This window comes from Oryzias melastigma, linkage group LG10 (assembly GCF_002922805.2).
Source record: "Oryzias melastigma strain HK-1 linkage group LG10, ASM292280v2, whole genome shotgun sequence".
Taxonomy (NCBI): domain Eukaryota; kingdom Metazoa; phylum Chordata; class Actinopteri; order Beloniformes; family Adrianichthyidae; genus Oryzias; species Oryzias melastigma.
This window is the reverse complement of record NC_050521.1, coordinates 10,257,765-10,279,266: the sequence shown is the minus strand read 5'-3', so window position 1 is coordinate 10,279,266 and position 21,502 is coordinate 10,257,765. Positions and strand designations below refer to the sequence as shown.

The 21,502-nt window shown below is 36.0% G+C and overlaps 1 protein-coding gene across 5 annotated transcripts in view; it reads right to left on the bottom strand.

Annotated features, from left to right (window-relative positions):
* The window catches only part of fgf13a (fibroblast growth factor 13a), a 98,327-nt gene that overhangs the window by 5,346 nt on the left and 71,479 nt on the right, over positions 1–21,502 (bottom strand). For 4 of the 5 annotated variants that reach the window (XM_024283825.2, XM_024283824.2, XM_036213924.1 and 1 more), the window contains 3 exons: positions 17,806–17,916; positions 14,018–14,121; positions 1,468–1,666 (listed from right to left, as the gene is read on the bottom strand). In XM_024283825.2, the coding sequence (XP_024139593.1) occupies positions 1,468–1,666; positions 14,018–14,121; positions 17,806–17,916 (414 nt within the window). Of the gene's footprint in view, positions 1–1,467; positions 1,667–14,017; positions 14,122–17,805; positions 17,917–20,372; positions 21,391–21,502 lie in introns of those variants that run through there. The other variant, XM_024283826.2, reaches the window with a different exon arrangement.

Sequence of the window (21,502 nt, the reverse complement as noted above, 5' to 3'; positions counted from 1 at the left end):
AGCTTCAACAGATCACATCAACAGAGCAAGGCCAGTTGGTTGATCAAACCCTTGTTGAAGCCAAGAACTGAAAATATTTTCAGCAAAGGAAAAGCTTCAGTTTCATTTATTTGCTTGCTTCTCACCAGTTTTGACATATTTGATTTAATTCCGTATTTATCTTGAAAACTGAACAAAAAATAAAAGACTAAGATCTCTGTGATGTTATACATATTATTAAATTCTTTCCTGCAGGATGATGAAAGCCAACATGTATAGGCATTTATTTATTTGGAAGATAAGTTGTAAGCTCTACACAATAAAATCTCCATATTAACCCAACTCAGAGGTTAGTAAGGTTCTTTGTCATTTCTGGGTTATTTTAACTATAAAACAAAGAAAAAACAAAACAAAACATAAATTGAGTTAAAACAAAACCACTGCATCCCCCAAAGATAGTATTTCTCTAACAAGTAACCCAAAAAATATATCCCAACACGAATAATCCAAAACTTGGATTGAAGAGCCACTCTCGCATTACTACACAAGACAAGACTGAATGAATACTCGCCCTTGAGCAAGATGCTAGCAGCACCTTGATGACCAGCTCTGCCACTCTGAGTGTATATGGTTTGACAGGAATTTGACAACAAAGAATTTCTTCTTGCACTGAGACTTCTTGGCAGATCTACAGCAAAGTTTTCTATTTCTTAACTTTTAAAAAAGTCACTTCTCTGTTGTTTCTCTGAAGACAAGAATGGTACCTCTCTCTGCTCTGTCCAGATTCTCTCTTTTTTAAGTTAAGAGGACTGAAGCATTTTCAATAAAAACAAATCTATTTCTCCCTCCTGGCTTGCTGGGTTTTACAAACGGTCCAGTTTTACCTCACTTATTGTCTGGATGGGCTGGAGTTCTCTGTCAATTCTTCTCTGATCAAAATAAACTGCTGAGGGCTGCTCATCAAAGCACTGAAGCATGTTGTCAGAGATGCAGCTGGTCACACACAAAAGCTACTGGGCACTTTGCCTGCAGCGAAGCGTGACCGACTGAAGGAAACAACTGAAGAGGGTTCTGCAAACATTTCCAAAAATACTTTTCAAAAGTCAAGTCACAACAAAAAGATTGTTAATCTTGTTTTCTGGTATTCTGGCCCTAAGGTTTTCTTGGTTCTCTCTACATCTCCCCTCCCGACAACAGCGCTCTCATGTTAGCATGGCTATCAGCATAAAGCAAACCCACAGACAAATCAACTGCCCCATTAAACAACTCTTTTCCAAATTTCTGCATCCCAGGTCAAATTCATGAAGATCCAATCATTCTGGAGACTGTAAATATCATGTGAAATGTGCAATGTTTGCATTTTCCTTACATGTTCCTAAACCGCCCAACTGCAGCTCCAAGTAAACGTATAGTATGACTCCTGACTTCTTCTTCTTTTTTTTTCTCATTACCCACTCAAACATGTAACATAAAAGTGTTCAGACTTACCCTTTAGAGGCTTGGGAAGAAAGTGGGCTGCTGGCTTGTTCTTCTTGACATGGTTACCCTTCATGATTTCGCCTTCCTTGTTCAGACCGAGGTACCAGCCCCTGCCCGACTGCTGCTGCCGGTAAACCATGGAGGAGTATGTCACGTAGTAGTTCTCGAACACCGACTCCTTGAATTTGCACTCTAGTGTGTAGTGTTCCTGGTGGAAGAAGCAGAAACCGTGTAATGCAGACGCTGACTCGTAGTTGGGAGCAAATGAACCTTTGCTTTAACATTTTTATTATGAAAAAAAATTATTATATATTATATATAATATATATAATATATATATATATTATATATATATATATATATTATATATTATGATCATTTTAAAGTTATAATTTCAGTGTATTGTGCTTAATAATTAGGGGTGTGCCAAAATATCGATATTGCGATATATCGCGATATTTAGTCCTGCGATCGATTCTCGATGGGTTCTCACCAAGTATCGATATTATATTTTCATTAGAAGAGGCTGTAGTGCTGAGCGTCTGAGTCGCGCGCTGGAACTATTGTGCAGATGGCCGCGCTGCGTCGGACATTTGATAGCGACGCACGCGCTCATTGGGGAGAAGCACCGGTGACATGCTTCACACGCGCTACAGGCTCTGTAGCGCGTGTGAAGCATGTCTACCTGTCAGCATTTATCCTCCATCTGTAGGAGATCCAGCCGGTAAGAAGTGAGTTTGTCTGAGCGCTAGAATGTCAGCGATCACTTACTTCCTGTTTGCTGTGGGAACTGAGCGCGTGCTTCGCAGTTGTTTGTGTACTTCAGGGACCGTCGGAATTTTCGTTTTCATGCACTTCAATGTTTAACCTGCTGGTGTACGGTGTAACTTTGGTAAATTTATAATGTGACTTTTACAAACAATGTAATTACTTGTTGCTAATGTTAATTCAAAGTAACTCTTAAATAAATAAAGCAGGATTTGATGTATGAACTGAAATTTAAATGTAATTAAAATAAAGTACATGAATTCACTGTAAAATTAGGGAGAATGCTAATTAATTGAAGAACTTAAAATTATTTTTTTGCCATTATTATGTGTATTTTAAGGTTTTTACCTATTGACTGCTGACTGACCAAATAGAAAAAAGATAAAGATTAGAAAAATAATCTCAAGTGACAGTCTGAGTAAATCAGCCTTCAATTTTGGATGCTCAGACCTTTTCAAGTGAGGGGAACAAAAAATGCTTGTCAAAGACAGTATTACTGATTTCAGCGATGTTCCACAAGTTTCTATAATTTGTTGCACAAAAGAAGAAAAGTTGTTTATTATGATTGTGTTAAAGCTGAAAAAGATAAATGGGGATATATTTTCCCAAAAAACACATTCTTCTATATAATGCTAGTTATTAGAGAAGATTTTTACCAATTATCGCAGTATCGCGATATTATCGATATCGTGAGCCATGTATCGCGTATCGTATCGTATCGTATCGTGAGGTACCCAGTGATTCCCAGCCCTATTAATAATGCAGCACTGTATGACAGTGGTATTGATGTGACCTTTGAATCAGCAGATTTATGACATGCAAGACAAATGAACAGTCTACTCTCAATATTTAATGTTTATAAATGATGGGGCAGAAAAGTTCATCATCCCTCTGTGCAACTTTTAAGCAGTGACTTATTAAACTCAAGCAAAAAAGGGGGGCGTATTTGATCATTCCTGCCCCATTAGAGCAGCAAAAATGTTTTGTGAACATATTTTTTCTTCCGTGTAATATTTACTGTTAGTGCAGGAGCACGCAGTTTTTCAGAACACCATGCAGCGTAAGGGTAAACTCACCGTTTATCATCTACAGAATCTAAACTCTATGGGATTTCTTTATTAATATTACAACATTAGAAGTGAGGGTTATTTCCCATAAGGCAAGAGTTTAAGTGGGACAGTAGGGAGTTGCATACACTTAATGTATGAGTGCGACAAAAGTTGTGTATTTTTTTTTTGTCTGGAAGCATCTCTTTCAGATCAGGTCATCTCAGAAATCTGTTCTTCACGGGAGCTAAACTTAAAGTTCATCTACATTTTCGTTATGAAAAATGGCTTTTCTTGTGGCTCAGTTTTATTTAAATACTTTATACATTTTCAAAAAAATGAAAATGAGTTAAAATGCAATTAAAAATGCAATTAACCACAGTGGGTGATCCACAACTGAAACTATCAATGGCAGCTGTGAGCTCTCTTAAAGAAATATATATATATATGCAAAACTAAGCTAAAGCTGTTCTTTAACAACTCATTGGTAAAATTAATAACATGAAAAACATCACATTATTTTAAAAAATGTGGTGAACTTCTACAGTTTTCTTAAAAAACATGAACCTTCATGTAAAGAAGAGAAGCTAGCCTTACTATGATCCATCTCAGCAATCCTAACCTTACAAAATAAGTTTCTATAAATAAATACTGAAGAAATACAACGTTTGAACTAAAATAAAATAATTAGCAGAATCCATCCTGTTATCCCAGCTTTTTATCTCTGGATTCAAAATCAGTGGGGAAGCAAACTCTCAGTCTGAATGAATACTAATCTCATCGGGGGGTTGAGAGCCAGCTGAGAGACAAACTTGCTGTTCTTCAGCCAACAGTTGGTTTCAAAATTGACTTGTCTGTTAGACAAATTTGTCTGTAAACCACTGTTATAGCAATATTGCTACAACATTCAGAGTTACTTCACACATAAATTCACACCTACTCCATGTCCTGTAAGTGACCTGTCTTTTAGTGAGAACGTATATTTACCCAGAGTGTTTCTTTGAGGCCACGATGAGAATTTAAAGCAGATGTTTATGTGTTTTTATGTTTTAGACTTTTATTAGTTGAGCTGGAAACTATCCATTTCTTAATATATTTGCAGAGTAAGAGACAACAACACCTTTACTGTACAAGTGTCACTTTTTAAGCATATATTTCGAGTGCTTAATTTTAGTATCCAGCAGATTTTGTCTGTTTGTGTAACACAGTTCAAAATGAGTCCTACTGTAAAACAACTTCAGCTCTCAGGGAAACACAGTAACAGAACAAATAAATGCTTGCAGTGAAAACTACATAAAACTAGAAAAACTATAAAACTAGTTTTTCTATTATTTATTCATTTTTTATACTTAAGGTCAAACTTGTCTTAAAATACAAAATAGCATCTCCATTGAAGTTCCTCTAACTTCGTGCCTACTCATTAATACAATTTTTCTTTTAAACTGTTCAAACATATTGGGGGTACCTCGACATGCTCCTCTGACATTAGGTCCTAAGAGGTCAAATGTAAGCATTGAGTTTTTGGATGACTTTTTAAAGTTATAAAATTGATGTCATGCATTTAGAGAGAACTAGCAGATACGCGCCAGTATAGAAGACCGGCGGCTATCGATGACGTCATCAAGAAATGTACAAATTTATAGACACTATTTTTTCCTATATCTCACCACTTGGAAGGATAAATCTAGGGAAAGGGAAAAGCCGGAGGAGTAGGGAAGCAATTTGAACTAAACCAAACAAATAAGGGCCCAACCCACAAATAAGGGCGTTTATAGACTTGTTATTGGAGGTGGCTGCCGAGGGGGGTGAGACTGTAGCTTAGCACTTTCTGCATCAAAACTTGTAAAAAAGAAAAAAAAAAATGAAAATTGATGTTTAAAAAATCAATACCTAAAGTCAAAGTGAAGCTGTTTTTTCCATAAGGACAAGAGTCCTATTACAATAACCAACATAACATGATATTATTGTATTTTTTAAAAAATATTACAGCAAATGTTATGAGTTAGAATAAGCTCAGCAGTTTTCTTTACATACAATTTTTAGACTAGAAGCTTGCTTGAGAAGCATCATAACATAATAGGGCAGTATGGTGTGAAAGCATGATCCAGTTTTATAAACCATCTTCTCTGTTTTCCCTGCTGCAGATATCCCACACATGTATCTAAAAACTGTGCCTCCTTCCTGTTGGCAAGCCTTCACGGCTTAACACACAAGAGACCATGTGCTCACACAACTAAAGAAAATCTCCCAAAAAAATAAAAATAAAATGAAAATAATGACATTGGTTTCCAAGACAACCAGTCACATGTATGCTTTCATTGGGTTTGCATTCCTCTGCCCAGGGACGAGATGTCAGGTGCGATTTTCCTGACAGTCTGTCAGTGGCTCTTGTGTCCATCAGCAGACCGGATCCTTCAGGTGTGTATGTGTGTGTGGATATAAGCAAGAGCAGAAAACAGTCACTTTGGGTGCAGTGGCATGTGTTTTGACAGTCTGGGTGCATCTTAGAGAGTCTCAGCTGAACTTTTCCACGCTTTAATGCAGGGAATTTTTCATAAATATGCATTTTCTATGACAGTAAAGGAAGACCTAATTTCTATCCCACGTGCAATAACATGCATGGTGGAAACTGTAGAAAGATTTTCAAACAGTACTAAAGGGCCTCTTCAACTGTTAATTACATTTTGTGTTTTTATTTTTTTTTTTAAGAATAGTTGTGACTTCCTAGCAAATTAAAAATGTTTCAGTCAACTTTGAATCCAATTGGACAGCAGTCGACTTTTACGGAATGTAATGAAATCTGGAAATGTGTTTTTTTCCAAGCTAAATATTGTAAGAAACCTGGTGTGTTTGCTAAGGTATTCAGTTTTCTCAGAGAGCATATTATTACCACGACAGAGGCTGCTGACACTCAGCAGGATGAAAGGCGTGAAGATGTCCCCGTGAGATGGTGGAGGTGTGGAAACCTGGTTACTGCTGTGAAGGAACACCTATAAGCACGTCTTATATCTTCATATAGAAGTTATTACACCAACCAACCTCCTTTGGACAGCCTCTGTGCAGTACAAACCTTATGCATAGGCTTTCATCTGCAGCAGACCTCTAACCCTGATCTCCCAAACAAAATAAATAACAAGAAGTGTTGCTTAAAAGCTATAATGCAAATGATTAAGTTTTAAAAGTGCAGTTTGCTAGTGTTTTTTTCAAATTCCCACTTACACAGTCAGGATACATTAACTGTGTTCTTCAACTCATACATGGAGCTAGTATGGATGCTAAAAGTGTCCCTTTTCTTGTTTTAAATTTTCTATTTAAATTGATTATTGATTGGATCAAACTACTTTTTTGGTTTACTGATTTTTAAAAGTATGCTAGTTTTTTTAATAATTACATTTTGTATCAAACAATAAAAAATAGCATCTTCTCACTGCTCTCCACCTGAAATTTATCTACAACTTCCTCCTGCCTTCTTGCTGAGTCTTGTTCAAGCTGATCAGCTGCAGCTCTCTTGGCGAAGCTGCACAGCATTCATCTCAGTTATACATGAGCACTAATTGGAAGCAAAACAACAGACTGCTCCCAAGCCAGGAGTTCTGTTCTACATCTAATAATGAGCTTATGGAGACTTGGCTGGTTGCACTCATCTCTGGTAAAGGATGAGAGCCTATTGACAAACAGACACTTACAGATGGATGTATGCACAGTCAGAGCCAAGATGGAGGAGAGGCTGCTGGTTGTTACTGTTCCACTTGAGCAGGTCTCCCCACGCCGGCTTATGTTGACTAACAGAAGGAGGTGTAACCAATGGCAGGGTATCCCTCTTTGAATCCCAACAGGACTGATGATGGGAGTTTAGATACATAGAAGAGTCGGATCCTCATCAGTCAACAGAATATGTTATTCATAGAGTTCAATTTCATAGTAAAAAAAAAACAAAACAATTTTATTCATGACTCATGTACCAGATGGTGAGATATCCAAGAAACAAATATTTTACATCCTCCTTTTTCTGTCTACAAATGCTTATTTTGTACTTTAAATTATTCAGTTTAATTTATGTTTTTGTTTTAGGATCTGAGACACCTCAGTCAGACAAAGGGTTGTACTATAAAAGGCTCTTTGACTTTCACAAAATTTCTGCTTTTGAGTGTCAAAGAGTCAGTATGATCAAATATCCCTAATTCTTGTACCACTGTAGGTGTTTTTTCATGAAATACAAATCTCTATTCTGTTTGTTTAATAAATTAGTAAAGCTTATACTGCATATTTGAATTAACGTAGGAGCAGCCACTTTGATTACATTTATTGTTTTATGGCAAGCCTATGCATTGAAGGTAAACAATGGCTGTATTTATTGCAGTTCTGCCTTAAACACTTTATGATCCATAAACTGCCTAACCAGGGATTTTATAACCCTATAAAATGAGAAGTATTGTTTGCAGATGGATGTTTTCTTACCATTTTAACCTTTTAGAATATAAAACCTATCTGTTCTTAGTCTGAGTTTAAGCTTGGATGCAATACTTGTTAAGATACAGTTAACTTTTAAAACCATAATGTTGCAGTGGTCAGTTGCCATGGTGACGCGTCTAAGTTTTCTCATAAAATTGAAATTAACTTCATAATTCATTTTTGAAATCATTATATTTTATCAAACATTTGATCAAATACAGTATAGTATAGATATATATAGTATAGTATAGAAAAAAGGCCAGTAATATTTACTCGTGAACACACACTTTACGCTTTGCAGTCCTGCAGTTTTCTTACCTTCCGAATTTAGAATTTGCATTTGAAATTGAAAAACCGAGCAGTGATGTTTCACTTCTGCAGTTTGCTGTTAGTGCGACTGATGCATTAGACAACACACATCTTGAGAGCTTTTAAGAAAGCGTTTGCATAGACAGACATATCTGCCAAATGTTGAATTAATTATACATCGGGAGGGCTATAGGATAGTACGAGAAACTACTATCAATTACAATGCACCACTCACTACTTTTATAAGCTTCAGGGGAATAATTAAGAAATGTATTCTCCAGTCCGGTGAGACGTACACAGCATGCATATCATGTTTCTGTTAGAAGACAATTGTTAGATTCTTTTTATAGGACAAGACAAATCAATGATGCCAACAGCAGCATGAGTGTTCATCTGCCTTTTTGAAACCTAAACTGACTCCAATTATGCTAATTAAATCATGCTAGGGCTACCCTAGCGTTTCCTTACAGGGACCTCAATGCTTGTGAGATTCAAACCAGTCAATGCTGCATGGTTAAGCTTTGTAAATCATTTTATTTAATTATTAACAATGACAGTCGCAACAGGTTCTGAACCTTCTCTTTCTGGCTAAATTAGAAGCGCAGATACTTCAAAAAATATTTTTTGTTGAATAGAAACATGCAACCACAGTAGCTAGCTAGAAAGGTATAGGATTAATCCAAATTGGATAGGATTTCATGTCTGCCACAGACACCAGTGAAGATAAAAAACGCGCTGTCTTGTGGGGTCCAAATGACCCCACTTTTGAATGTAAACATGCCTAGGATAGCATGAGGGTTAAAAAGCGTATCGTGTTCTACATTCTGATCGGCTGTAGACCTTGTCAGTTAACCTCTTTTGTACCGAGTCTTCTGTATAGGAGGTGTTCAGCTCGCTACATTGAATAAATCTTCAATTGCGATCAGATCTTTGTTTTCATTCTATAATGTTGGACTTACCTTTTAAGAAGGTTTAAACAAAATGTCAACATGTGAACATGAGGGCTTTTACCGCCTTAAAACATCTGTAATCCTATTTTGCGGATTTACCATGGGATATTTTTAGAATGTAACTCCCAAGATAACTGACCACTAAGTCAGTTCAAATAATTAAAGTTTGGGGTGGGTGTGGTGCATAAGTAGAGGGGTCACAGGTTCAGATCCCATCTTGCCTCCCCATGTGTCAAAGTGTCTTTGAGCAGGACACTGAACTCTACTTGGGTCCTGAAGGTCTGTTTAGCACCTTGTCTGACAGCTCTGCCACCATCAGTGTGTGCATGGCTGACCATACGTAAGTGGTTTGGGCCTGAGACAAGATTACAAAGCACTATATAAGTACACGTCATCTTACCACTTGATGAGGATCCTTTGTTTTTACAACTTTGTTACATCATCTAATTTACAAGGATATCGACTTTATCTGTTAAACTTGCATTTAGTTTATTTATAGCATCTTAAATAATTTAAAAAGCTCAATTAAAGATACAAACGTCCACAGAGTGCATACAGGGTTCAATAGGCAGACTATTTTTAGTACAAAAGTCTGTAAACCTCAGTGTTCGTCTGATTAATATCTCAACCTTAATAGGCCTCAACACATGTTGTCAGGACACACACATACAGATGCAAACACTCACACAGAGGAGTCAAGACTCAACTGGAGCCCTCAGTGACTCATTGTAATTCAAACATGACCCACCGGGAAATTAATAACGCCACTTCAAACGCTCTTTCTGAGAAATAGCCACTTAGCACCGGATCCAAAAAACAAAAAAGATCACCACTTTAAAAATGTTTCATAAATCATTTTTGTTTTATCCAGAATAGTAGGACTTTAAAAATAATATTTCAATGTTTAAAAAAATAAATCAATGCTGGATTGCATTTTCTTCACTTGCAGGCAGGACTGAGGAGATTTTTATCGATGCAAGGTTTCACAACTCGCGCAAAAATAGAAAATGGAGCCGCAAAACAGAGAATAGTTAAGTCAAATGCATATTAATTGGTTCCTCCTCTCCCACACATGGATGCCAACAGATGAATTTATTTTCACTGGTGAATTCTGCCTCACCCACATACTCTATATGCTCATTTTTACCCGTTTTCGCTCTCTCCTGTACATGTCTTTAGCTCCTTAATCTACAGAACAGTTACACGTCTTGTTTAAATGAGGGAGAAAATAATCCTGACTGTAAGTAATACATTTGTCAGCTTAAATTAAACCTCAACATGTAAGTGCATGAATAATTTGGGCCATAAATAGCGCGTACACTTATTTATTTATTTTTTGTTTTGTTTTGTTTTTTAGCACAAGGCAAATGTGCTTTCAGCATGCATTCAGTTGCATTTCTCTCCTTTGCTGATTGGGATCCCCTCGGTGCTGACCTCCTATTGGCTGCTGTAATATGTGGCTTGAAGGCAACACTTTACCATAGCAGGAATCCAAAGAAGACAGGGACTATTAGGCAGCCAGCTTCCCACTAAGTTCAATTTTCTCTCTCATATAGTTGAAATGGGAAACCTTGAAACCCATCTCCAAATTGCATTCTTCCATTTTAACTCACAGTAAAATGTACTGTACTGAAAAAGAAGACATGGAAAATATACGGAATGCAGCTACCCACATTTTCAATAAAATCTCTCATTTTCCTTTTGGCTTTAAGTAGAATCTCAGTTTCTTCAACTTATATCTGTCATGAGATATAACAAGATAAAATTAAATTGTAAAGTAAGATTTCAGCTTATAGTGATGTCATATAGTGAATCAACTCTTTATTTTACAGCTTTGCTTTTGTCCTGTTTACACCTCTCTTTCAAGTTTAAGCATTAACGCTAACTCTGTGTCAAATGATAGTTGTTTAATTTTAGTAAAAGTCAAGCTGTAAAGTCACATATGCCTTGCACTATTCTACACACATGTTAATAATAGGTAACTTAACTTTTTTTTTTTTTTCATTAGCTTCATAAAAACATACATGAAGAAATCCAGCAGAGTTAATCTTCCTTATTCCTGATTGGATCAAGCTGTTAACCATTTCTTTTTCATTGTAGAACATAGAGAAACATCTCTGTAAATGACTTTAAATGCTTTTCACTACAAATTAGATGGAGCATTCATGTAGGGAGGTCACATGACCTTGAAACAAAAGAAAAATGGCCCAATTAAAGACAGTAACTTCTCAGAAGATGCATCTTTAACTGATATATATTGGGTTAAGAACTAGCCTTCTCACTACAGAATAAGCTGAGCTGCTGTTAGCGACAAGGAGTTCAATTCCCAGCTGGAGCTTTTTGTGTGGACTTTCTATGTGCTTCCAATTCTTTCCTGGATTCCTCTGGGGACTCCTCCTTCAATTCAAAAGCATGCATGCTAAGTTGATTTGGTGTTTCTAAATTGTGCTTGGGAGCGAGTGCAAGAAGGTATTGCTGTTTGTCTCTGTTTGGTCCTTGATGGAGGGAATTTGTTTCCCCCTTGAAGGCTGAAATTGACTCCAGAAGACCAGCTGAGCTTCTAGGCTCAGAATGCAGAGGATTCTGAACGTTGTTTATTTCTTTATATATATATATATATATATATATATATAAATAATAAATAATAACTGTTAAAAAATGACAATGACATATTCAAAAAGGCTCTGAAAATTGAGATAAAACCCTAAATACTGAAGTAAAACTTAAAGAATACTTTTGCTAAATGCAGAGAACATTTATACTTCTCTGGCCTCATCTGAAGGTTATTATGTAACTGCACGATGAAGTGCAAAAAAATGTGCTCATATTATAAAAAGGAAGTTTGCTATAAATAACAAATTTACTAACGATCATGAAATGATTTCAAAACCCACTCCAATGAAAATCATGTTTTGGTGTTTTTAACATGTTCTTGAGGGATTTTTCTGATGAAGGAGGTCAAATTAAGCTAAAAATGGCATCACGGTGTTTTCCCAGGTATTGTGAATCAGACGAAAAAAGCCATTTGAAAAGAAATACTTGTGTGATAGAAACCACAGTGGACCGGCTATAAGCTCCTTGCCATCCTCCATTCCCAAGCATCCACTAGTGGATGACTAGGATCCGCGCACGTCTTTGCTTTCCTCATCTGGCTCAAAACTGTGTGACTGGGTAGTTCCAATATTGCTCTCCATTTTTATGGCACTGGTAATGTTAGGTTGAGGATGTGAGGGACTGTAAGCTAGCTGGAGAGGGTGTAAACAGAAAGCTCTCAGCAACAGAAACTGAAGGCTTACTCCATGCCAATTAGGATACATCAATATTCAATTCAAAACCAAACCGCGTTCGACGGTTCAATACGACATTTTTCTCAATACACATTTTATTTATTCCGTACCAGTCTGAGGTGCCTTAAGCATGTCTGCTGCAAATCTCCGCCCACTTCCTGCCAAAAACTACATTGCCCTTCCTACAGTAGTCCGATAATAAAAGTTTAACTAAATGCTAAAAACAACCGGGATATATATATATATTTTACATGAATAAAGGACTGATAGCTAAGAAAAAAGTCTGAATTTTTGTTTTGGCATTTCTCTTTGCAAAATAAGTCATCATTTGTGGAATATTAGGATTTCAGCGTTTCTTTTTTTATTTTTATTTTTTTTTTTTGCTCAATACATATGGAACTGTGACGCTCATATCGAGGTACATATCAAACCGTGAGCTAATTGTATCGTTGCATCCCTTCTCCCAATAGTCCCACCCACAATTTAGAGGTAAGTTTCTAATGAATTGCAGAAACTGTCCTAGAAAATGATGCAGGTTTGTGGATTTTGAGTAAAAATGGCACAATCTTAATTAAAAGGCCACTGTGAACACTTTTACAATGGATCAAAAGAAAATCATAGTAGATCTTTAAACTATTCATTATTTAGAGCTATTTTTGTTGAAGAATGGTTTTATTTAACTGTTTCTATAAGATTTTTTTATTTATATCAAAAGTAAATTTTGTTTTCATTTGTTTATTAAGGTCCATTATTTATATTTAAAAAAATAATTTCCTTTAACACATTTTATGTAACTGTTTAAAAAAATCGAATTTCACTTCAATGTATTCAAACTTCACTCCTGAACTTTGCTGTTTTTTTTCCATCACTAAACTACAGCTTTTGCAATTTTACAAAATTTTACAAAGATCAGTTAAGCCAAATATCACAAAGTTTTGTGATCAACCAGTTTAACATTTTCAGTGTAAACACGTACAGATCAAATTTATCATACTTTTTTAAATTAGTAAAAGTTCTCCTGATGTCTAAATTGAATTTTCTCTCTTTTTCTTTGTTATTCAATACCAGTATCTGAACGCACCTCCAAATAATCCTGATTTTCAAGGCTGTTGTGTTTTGCTATAAAAGGATTTATCAGTGAAACAACAACAAAAAAAAGTAGAAGTATAGCCTTTATTTATCACATTACTGCCCAAGTGCACAATCAATAATTTGTCAGTCAAAGCCGCACAGCAAAAAGTCACAAGTTTATTAGATTTTGCTTTGTTGATTCCTTGTAATCTGTCTGGAGACCTTTCCCATACAAAGCAATCTTTAGTAATTCAACTATAAAGATTGTTTGTCAGCTGAGAATGCCCTACAGGTGCACCCCCCCCCCCCCCAGCCTGTCTGTCTAGTAAAGACATTTCGGAAAAAGACAAACAGAAATATTCTTCTTCCTGCAAACGAATCCTTCAGAACCTTACACGTTTAATCAAACCAGAAGAGCCAGATTCATTCCTCCATCAATGTATCCGCCTCACATCATCCTGTAGCTTTTTACTAGTTTAACAGAAAATTGTGGTGTTCTTTCTGTAGCGGGAGCATGTGCTGATGTCAGAATGAATGTGAATAAAAGGAACAGTTGGATTCCGTTTCTATTAACGTTTTTGTCCTCCGTCTGTCTTTGGATTTGTTTTCAGTTCAATTTAAAGTTTACATTTACCCCGAGTACACACACAAAGTTAACTGTAGCCCAAAAACTTACCGATGTGTACAAGTAGCCCTCACTGTTCATGGCCAAAAACAGTTTGGTTTGCACCCCCTGGATGGCCACCACTCGCAGCCCCACTGGAATGAGGTTGAACATGGCTGAAAGAAGAGAGAGAGAGAGAGAGCACAGAAACAATGAACCATCATGTCATGATCCTGTTAGTCTGTCAAAAGAAGAAACTTTAAGTGAAGTTAAACCGTTCTTTTTCCCAAAAAGCTTAAATAGTGTAGGTTTAGTTTGGACCGATACGTGTACAATGCTGTTTACTTCTGCACAAACATTCAAATAATATGATATTTAAAAAGGTGACACGACAGTGCAGTTAAAACATTAATGATCTCACAAAAATAATTGCAATTCTTAAGATATGATAAACAGTGCAGAATATTTTAAAACAGCTTTTATCTACTCAAAGGAAGTCAATCGAGAATACTCCAGTAATTCTACTTTATGACTTTTAATAAAGCTGTTGAAACATTTCTGCTCCCTCTATATAATGATCATAGCAACTCGTACTTTTATTTATTTATTTTTTGTTTCATAGGATTTTACATTTAAATGCACAAATTGAAATAAAAAAATATATTTTAAGGATGTCTACACAAAAATATCTCAATATAAATGAAATACATGAGACTTTTCAATGGTTGTTTAACTTTTGAAACAAAAGATGCATTTATATTTTATATTTATGTATTTATTTACTTTTAGATGCTGTTTCATTTGTTTATCTGTTTTATTGTTGTTAAGATTGCATTATTTGTTCTCATTGTTTTGGGTGTAACAGTCATCTAAAACTGGAATAGACAACATTCTAAAAATACAAATTGGAATCTAATTTTGAAATGACAAAAAGTCGAGGAAATATCACATTTTGGAAACTTAAGATGCTTCCTGTGACAGAGGCATTGCCAACATATTCTAGTCCTTTTGTAGTTTGCTTTCACTTTTTGAGTTCTATTTATGCAAAATAATTCATGCTTCTTTAAACTTCTAATTAAATTAAATGATTTATCATTTATTCCAACACCACAATAAAAAGATGTCAGGTTTCCAAGGGGATGAGAAATCCCACTAAGTTCATCTTGACGGGTTGGATGATGATATCAATAAATCCTCAACAGCTATGATTGCTGCTGGGAGACAAACACATGGAGATACACAGAAAAGCAAAGTAAATAAAGATAAGCTCTTCATCAAGAGTCCTAACCTAAACCAGACAGTCATCTGCACAGAAAGTATCTGTTGAAATTCTAACTGCTGTTGTCTATGATGCAGCTGGATACAATACAATAGCTTAAACAAATGTGACATTAGGAATTCAAAGGAAGCGTAAAATCCAACAGCAGCCATTCAAACCAGTAACCTCCACAGAGGGCATTGGTATCTAGAAAATACCAGGGTTTTGTTTTTTTAAACCGAATGCCCAACTTCAAGTAAGAAAACTATAAATATGAACTAAACCTAATTTTCTTCTTACGTTTTAGACATCAGGATCTGGTCAGAAGTGCAAATATGCATCAATCAAACTTTTAAAAAATTACCTCTATTTGACATTTATGCAAAGGCAAAAACACGATTTATTTTGTGCTGTAAATATTTTTGGGTTTCAAGGCGTCAATCTTATATTAGTATTACCAAGAGCTAAATCCAAATGCAAAAGTATGGACTGAAAAACAACTTCCTGATTCAGTAAAATACATGTTGAGTGGTCTATGCAGAGAATGGGAAAACCTACAGGTTCAGATTTTGTGATGCAGCAATTTTGTTGAAAATGTCACCTTTCTGCCATAAATCAAGAAGCCAAAACTAAAAAATGAAAACAGAAAAAAATTAATATTAAAAAAGTTGGGTAAATTAAAAAAAATCAAATTCATTTTTGACACTGATTAGATAAATTAAATAAAAATGAGTGTGACACAAAGACAAACTTGATTCAAATCACTCTCAAAATAGAACACTTTTCCTTTCTTTCTTTCTTTTTGTCATAATCTGAGCTTCCTTTCTTTCAGCTGTTTTGCAAAACCTTTCCCTCTCTTCATCTCCTTTTGGTTTTTCATCTGAGCTGTCACCAGCTCCATGAACATCAAGACTCTGGATTTCCAACAACTTAAACTGTGTGGTGCCTGAGCCAAAGCTGTTCTTCCAAACAGCAGATTTAGCTAAAGTTTTGGTTTAAAAAGAAAACTAGAATGACATGAATGCAAAATAAAGATGCAGATAAAAATATTGCTGTGCTCCAGGAAATAGGTTTTCTCTTTAGAGATGGAGAGTTATTTTTGTAGAAACTTAGATATATTTTTACCAGACAAACGGAAGGTGTCCATGTCAACCATTTCTTTTTTATATTTGTGTCTTTCCTGTGTCTTAAGTTTTCTCTGTTGGTGCTCCCTCAGAATGCTCACATCTGCAGTCTACGTCATTCAGAGGAATCACCAGCTGCTGCACAGATGGAAATTTTCAAGAGTGGAAACTCAATTATGTCCTGGCTTCCAGAAACACCTGAGCACAGTGAAGAGGAGCGACCACCCACACAAGGCCATTTCATGCTGTACAGAGATACATGTAATGAGAAAATTGAGGAGGCCTGCGAGACAGTTTTAACAATCGCCTCTGTTCCACCTTCTAACAGCGGGCAGTCAAGACCAATTCAGTGTGACAATGGAGCTCAGACCTCCCAACAACAGACCACATTTAAGCACTTGCAGCAGCTAGTGTCAAAGAGACGACGCGATCAAATGCTGCATCTTTAAAGTTAGCTGTTGTTGACAACGTCACGGTTCTTCTTTGTAGTCTGGTGTTAAAATGCAAAGGCTTTGATTTAAGAATTCCACTTCAACAGATTCAGGGAGCTGCATTCTAAAAAAGGTGAATTAGGACTGAGCCTGTTAAATATTCAGTACAAAGAACTGAAGTAGTTCAGTCTTTGTAAACAACCAGCGACTTTGTTCCATCATGATGCAACACAAGAAAATAGCTGCTAGTCTTTAGGTGTGTGTCTATTTACTTATGTTTGAGCAAGTAGTAAGAGGGGCGACTCATACGCTTTTTTATTATTATTGTTTTCTGTTCAAATCAAATGAACGTCCCAAGGTAACAACAAACTTTTGATAAACTATCTTCAGCAGTATGTGCATCTGTGTGTGTGTATCCACTCATCCAAGGAGGTCCTCCTCTACCATCGCAAGACACCGCTGGCTGCAGAAGGACTGCACACTCCGTTACCATGGAGACAAGCGCACCCCAGAACCTAACAACACTATTTTTGGAGCAGTGCAAAGAGCTTTACAGTTTCCTCTATTCTTGTTCAGCATCACTCTTTAATTTTCTCTTTTGCAAACTATTTTGGTGCCATTGCAGAGCAGCTGTTATGTAACCATTTTTCCATTGTTTTGATATAAATTAACATTTAGTTGAAACTTAAAAGAAATTGTTTTTGGGTGGTTATGGCAAGATACATTTTTAACTTGAGTATTTCATTTTTTTAAGCTAAAATTTTTCCTTTTTTCTGAACAAAATCAATTGAAACACAATAAAAAATATATATATATAATATTTTTTTTTATTGCAAAACAGAAAATTTGTTATTTTCTAAAAACAAGTTGTGTTTTTTTTCTACTTTAAGATTCAGTCTGTTTTAAACTGATGCTTGGGTTCTTTTAAATGTCACATACCAAGGTGGAAGTATTCCCTTGTGACCAACACTATGAAGTGCAAAAATGAGTATTTTTTAGGCTGTTCAGAGTAAAAAAAATGTTTTGAAAAATGTCTGTAAAACTTACTGTAACCACTGTCCTCCTCCTTTGTTCCATCAATGGTTCCATCTGCCTGCAACTGCAGATGGAAGCCTTGTCGACTGTACAGCTTCGTCACGATCCCCTTCAGCTGGGGTTCTGTGAAAAAACATAAAAAAAAGAAAGAATCAATTAGTTGATGTCAGATGAACTCCCAAATGGAATTTCTGCAGCATCCTATTGCTCCCGTGTGAACATCTTTAAACTCACGATCAGTGAAAGTTATGGGAAGTTAAAATGAAAATGAGTCATACGGCTACAAGAATAATCCTAAATCCCAGTGCTAGCCACGTTACAGGAAGTAATATAGGACGTACAAAAGATTTAGATACATATATAGTAAAATAAAAAAATAAAAAACATCCCTCTGTTTTTTTTTTTTTTAAGATGCAACCCAATAAAGTTAAATATCTTAAATGGTAGAAAAACAAAATGTGGCCACAGATTTCTTCTTTATATGCAAAGAAAACTTTAACTACTATTGTGAACAAAACAGACACACACACATACATAAGAAATATTTTGTGACATAATTTCAGATGATTACAGCACAGATGTACAACATCAAATGTTATGAAATAAAAAAAAGGTTCTTAGGCCGCACATCTCACATGTTCATGCTTCTTAGAACTTGTTTCTTCCTAGTGAACAATAAAAACAAAAAATCTCTAAACTTTAGTATTAAAAAAAAATATCCTAAAATAAAAATATAAACAAAGTCAAATAAAAATCCATATCACGGACATAAGCTTCACTAAATACAAACACATTGTTTATTTAATGTTAATTTCATGCAGGAACTGCATGAAAATGTTTCTTAAGACACATAAAAAAATATATATTTTAATTACTACATTTTCCATAACAGATTAAAGGCTAAATTCACCACAGAACCTGTAAGCAAAAGCAGCTTTTGTTATTGAATGCGCAAAAGTAACACTACAACATTAAACAAAAACACATCTCACACTAAGCTGCTACAAAAACAACGTCTGTTTTTATTGAGCTAAAATAATACAGGATGATGATAAAATGAAAAAATGGAACCGATCGCAAAAATATTACAATTGAAATTTGCATTTGTATGACTGGTCAATAATTTCATGCGTTCTTGTTTGTTCTGATGAAATTTGAATTGCAAGTAAGGTAAAAATTACAAATAAAATAGAAATGCAGATTATAGTTTGTGTCTATAGAAGCCAGTTACTAAAACATGCCCAGACAGGATGTGGCTGAGGATGAAAGATGAAAAAAAAGAACACCATCTATCCAAGTTGAGTTTGAACACATCAAACGACGAAAAAAAGTTTGTTTTCTGTCACTTTGAATGCCATTTTGCTCTTCTATTGGATATATTATATATGAAATGACATTTTAAAATGATTAACAAACTCTTTTGGCTGAATGTTTGTTAAAACAATATCAGGTGTTATCAGTGTTAGGGAACTGTAGAAACAAACATGACAAAACAGGTCATTTTATTGGTGCAATCTTGCATTTTTTACTGTATTTATATCAGTCTGTTTGGCTGAATCCCCCACCTCACCACACCCTGTACTCCTGTAATTACCACCCAGATAAACTGTGTTACATCAGCCTAATGTCTAATATCAGCTAAGTGCTTCCTGGTCACTGTCACAATTGTGGGGAAATAAACTTTTTTGTTTGTTTTATCCCTCTTTTCATCCATTTTATCCAATCAATTGTCACATATTGTTCATGATGAGTAGTGTGACATCATAAGCATCAGTGTGTTTGTGAGCTGAAGGCAGAAACCATCTCATGTATTCATCATTCACACAGAAACAGAGGGACTGTGAATGTACTGCCAGTAAAACTGGAGTGACTGTTGATGTGTGAGTGGAGAAATGCAAGTCTTTGAAATGTAGTCTAAAATAATGGGAAAAAAGTTGGCAAATTAAAATAAACTCAAAAAGAAATCAAAGTCAGATTGTTGACGCAGTTTTCATGTGAAACAGCTTCAACAATCCGACTCTTTTAGATAATCAAGTGTTTGGGAAGTGATGCTTTTCAGCTGCTTTTGTTGAAAATATGTTTGTGTGCTTTAGATTACAGAGTCTTTTCAGTTTTAATTAAAACAAATACAAGACTTAATCTTTTGGTTTAGTTTAGCTTTTAAAAATGTTCATGTTTTGTCATATAAATCTTGTTTTTAGCATGATAAAAATGTAAATGATTGAGAATCTTGTTTTGGATTTTCTATAAAATCCTTAAAAGTTATATAAAATCAAGAGCAGATGGACTTCCAAATATTGTGTACCAAGAATGAACTGATATGTAAAATTATTTTCCATTTTGCAAGGTGAATAATTTGAACCTTTAGAATCGCGTTTTAAGAATTTTAAAGCGTGTTCTGAAGTCCTGAAAGTTGGTTCATTAAAAAAAAAAATGCTTTTATTTATTTATTTTTTTTAAATGCGCCAAATGTGACTTCCATTGATTTGCAGCAACTTTAAAAATAACTTTTGCTTGATCCTGAAGAAGTTAACCCATTTTATTAAATCCCGTAAATGTTGGATTACAAAACAACAGACCTGGTCTTCTCCTTCTCCTCTTCTTTGAGCCAAAGAGTTTGACTCGTGAGAAGACGTTCAGTCGGCTGGGCTTCTCACAATTCCCTTTGGTCTTGCTGGGGCTGCTGACGCAGCGGCAGGCATTGGACTTCTCCCGCTCCCTCGCCTGCCTCTTTTGCCTTATGAGGGAGCTGGCAATAGCCGCCGCCATAGCCAGTTTGGCAGCGCTTTTGGAGAAGATGGAAAAATTTCCAAAGAAGCTTGAATGCAATCAAACGCCCTCAGATCAAAAACGGGTTTCTGGAGGAGTCCATCCAAGACAGAATCGGAAGCGACACAGAAAAGAATGAGCAAAGTGCGCTAAACAGTTGCGTGAATTGGGTCCGCACAGCTCAGATCATGTTCAGAAGATCACTTTGTGCGTAAAACTCCAAAATAATAAGACTTTTCATCCAAAGCTGTGAGAACAGTCACAGAAACACGCAGCATTTCCTTTCAACCGCCTCATCCTCTTGGTGTCACCAAGTAGTTGGACATCATTACGCGCAGGTGAGTGGAGCGCAGTGAAGCACAGGGCTAAGCCTCTGGTTGGAAACACCTGTTTGCAGGAAGAGTGTCTATGATGCTCTCCTTCTGCTGGACTTAATCCCTTTGAGAAAGTGGTCGCTGAGGAGAGAAAGATCTAAGCGGTCCTTTGGAGATGCAGCGCAGAGGAGGAGAACCAAAGTCCCAACGTGTTTCCTGTCAATGCTTGTTGGGGGGAAGCGCCAGGTGTGTGCAGGAAGCTCCTCATGCTGAATCAGTGTTCGAGTCCAGCGCAAGACAAACTCAGGCATGCTCCTCAGAGCATCCCACCTACAACCTGGAGAGCGAGCAGCGGGGAGGGGGCAGGGTGGCAGTGCGCGCGCACGCGGGGCATGAATTACTCAACACTAACTGTCATGTGGGATCACTCCAGAGACATTTGGGTTGGATACTTTATTTTCCTTTTTTATGAATTTGTTATTGTATTTGACAAGTCACGACATGCAGACTCTAGTGGTGATAAAGCGCGTGCGTAAAAAGGATCAGTCAATATCTATGCAAAATTAATAAGTAGCCATTTAAACATCGAGTGGGATGATTAAATGTGATGGATTGGGATTGTTGTT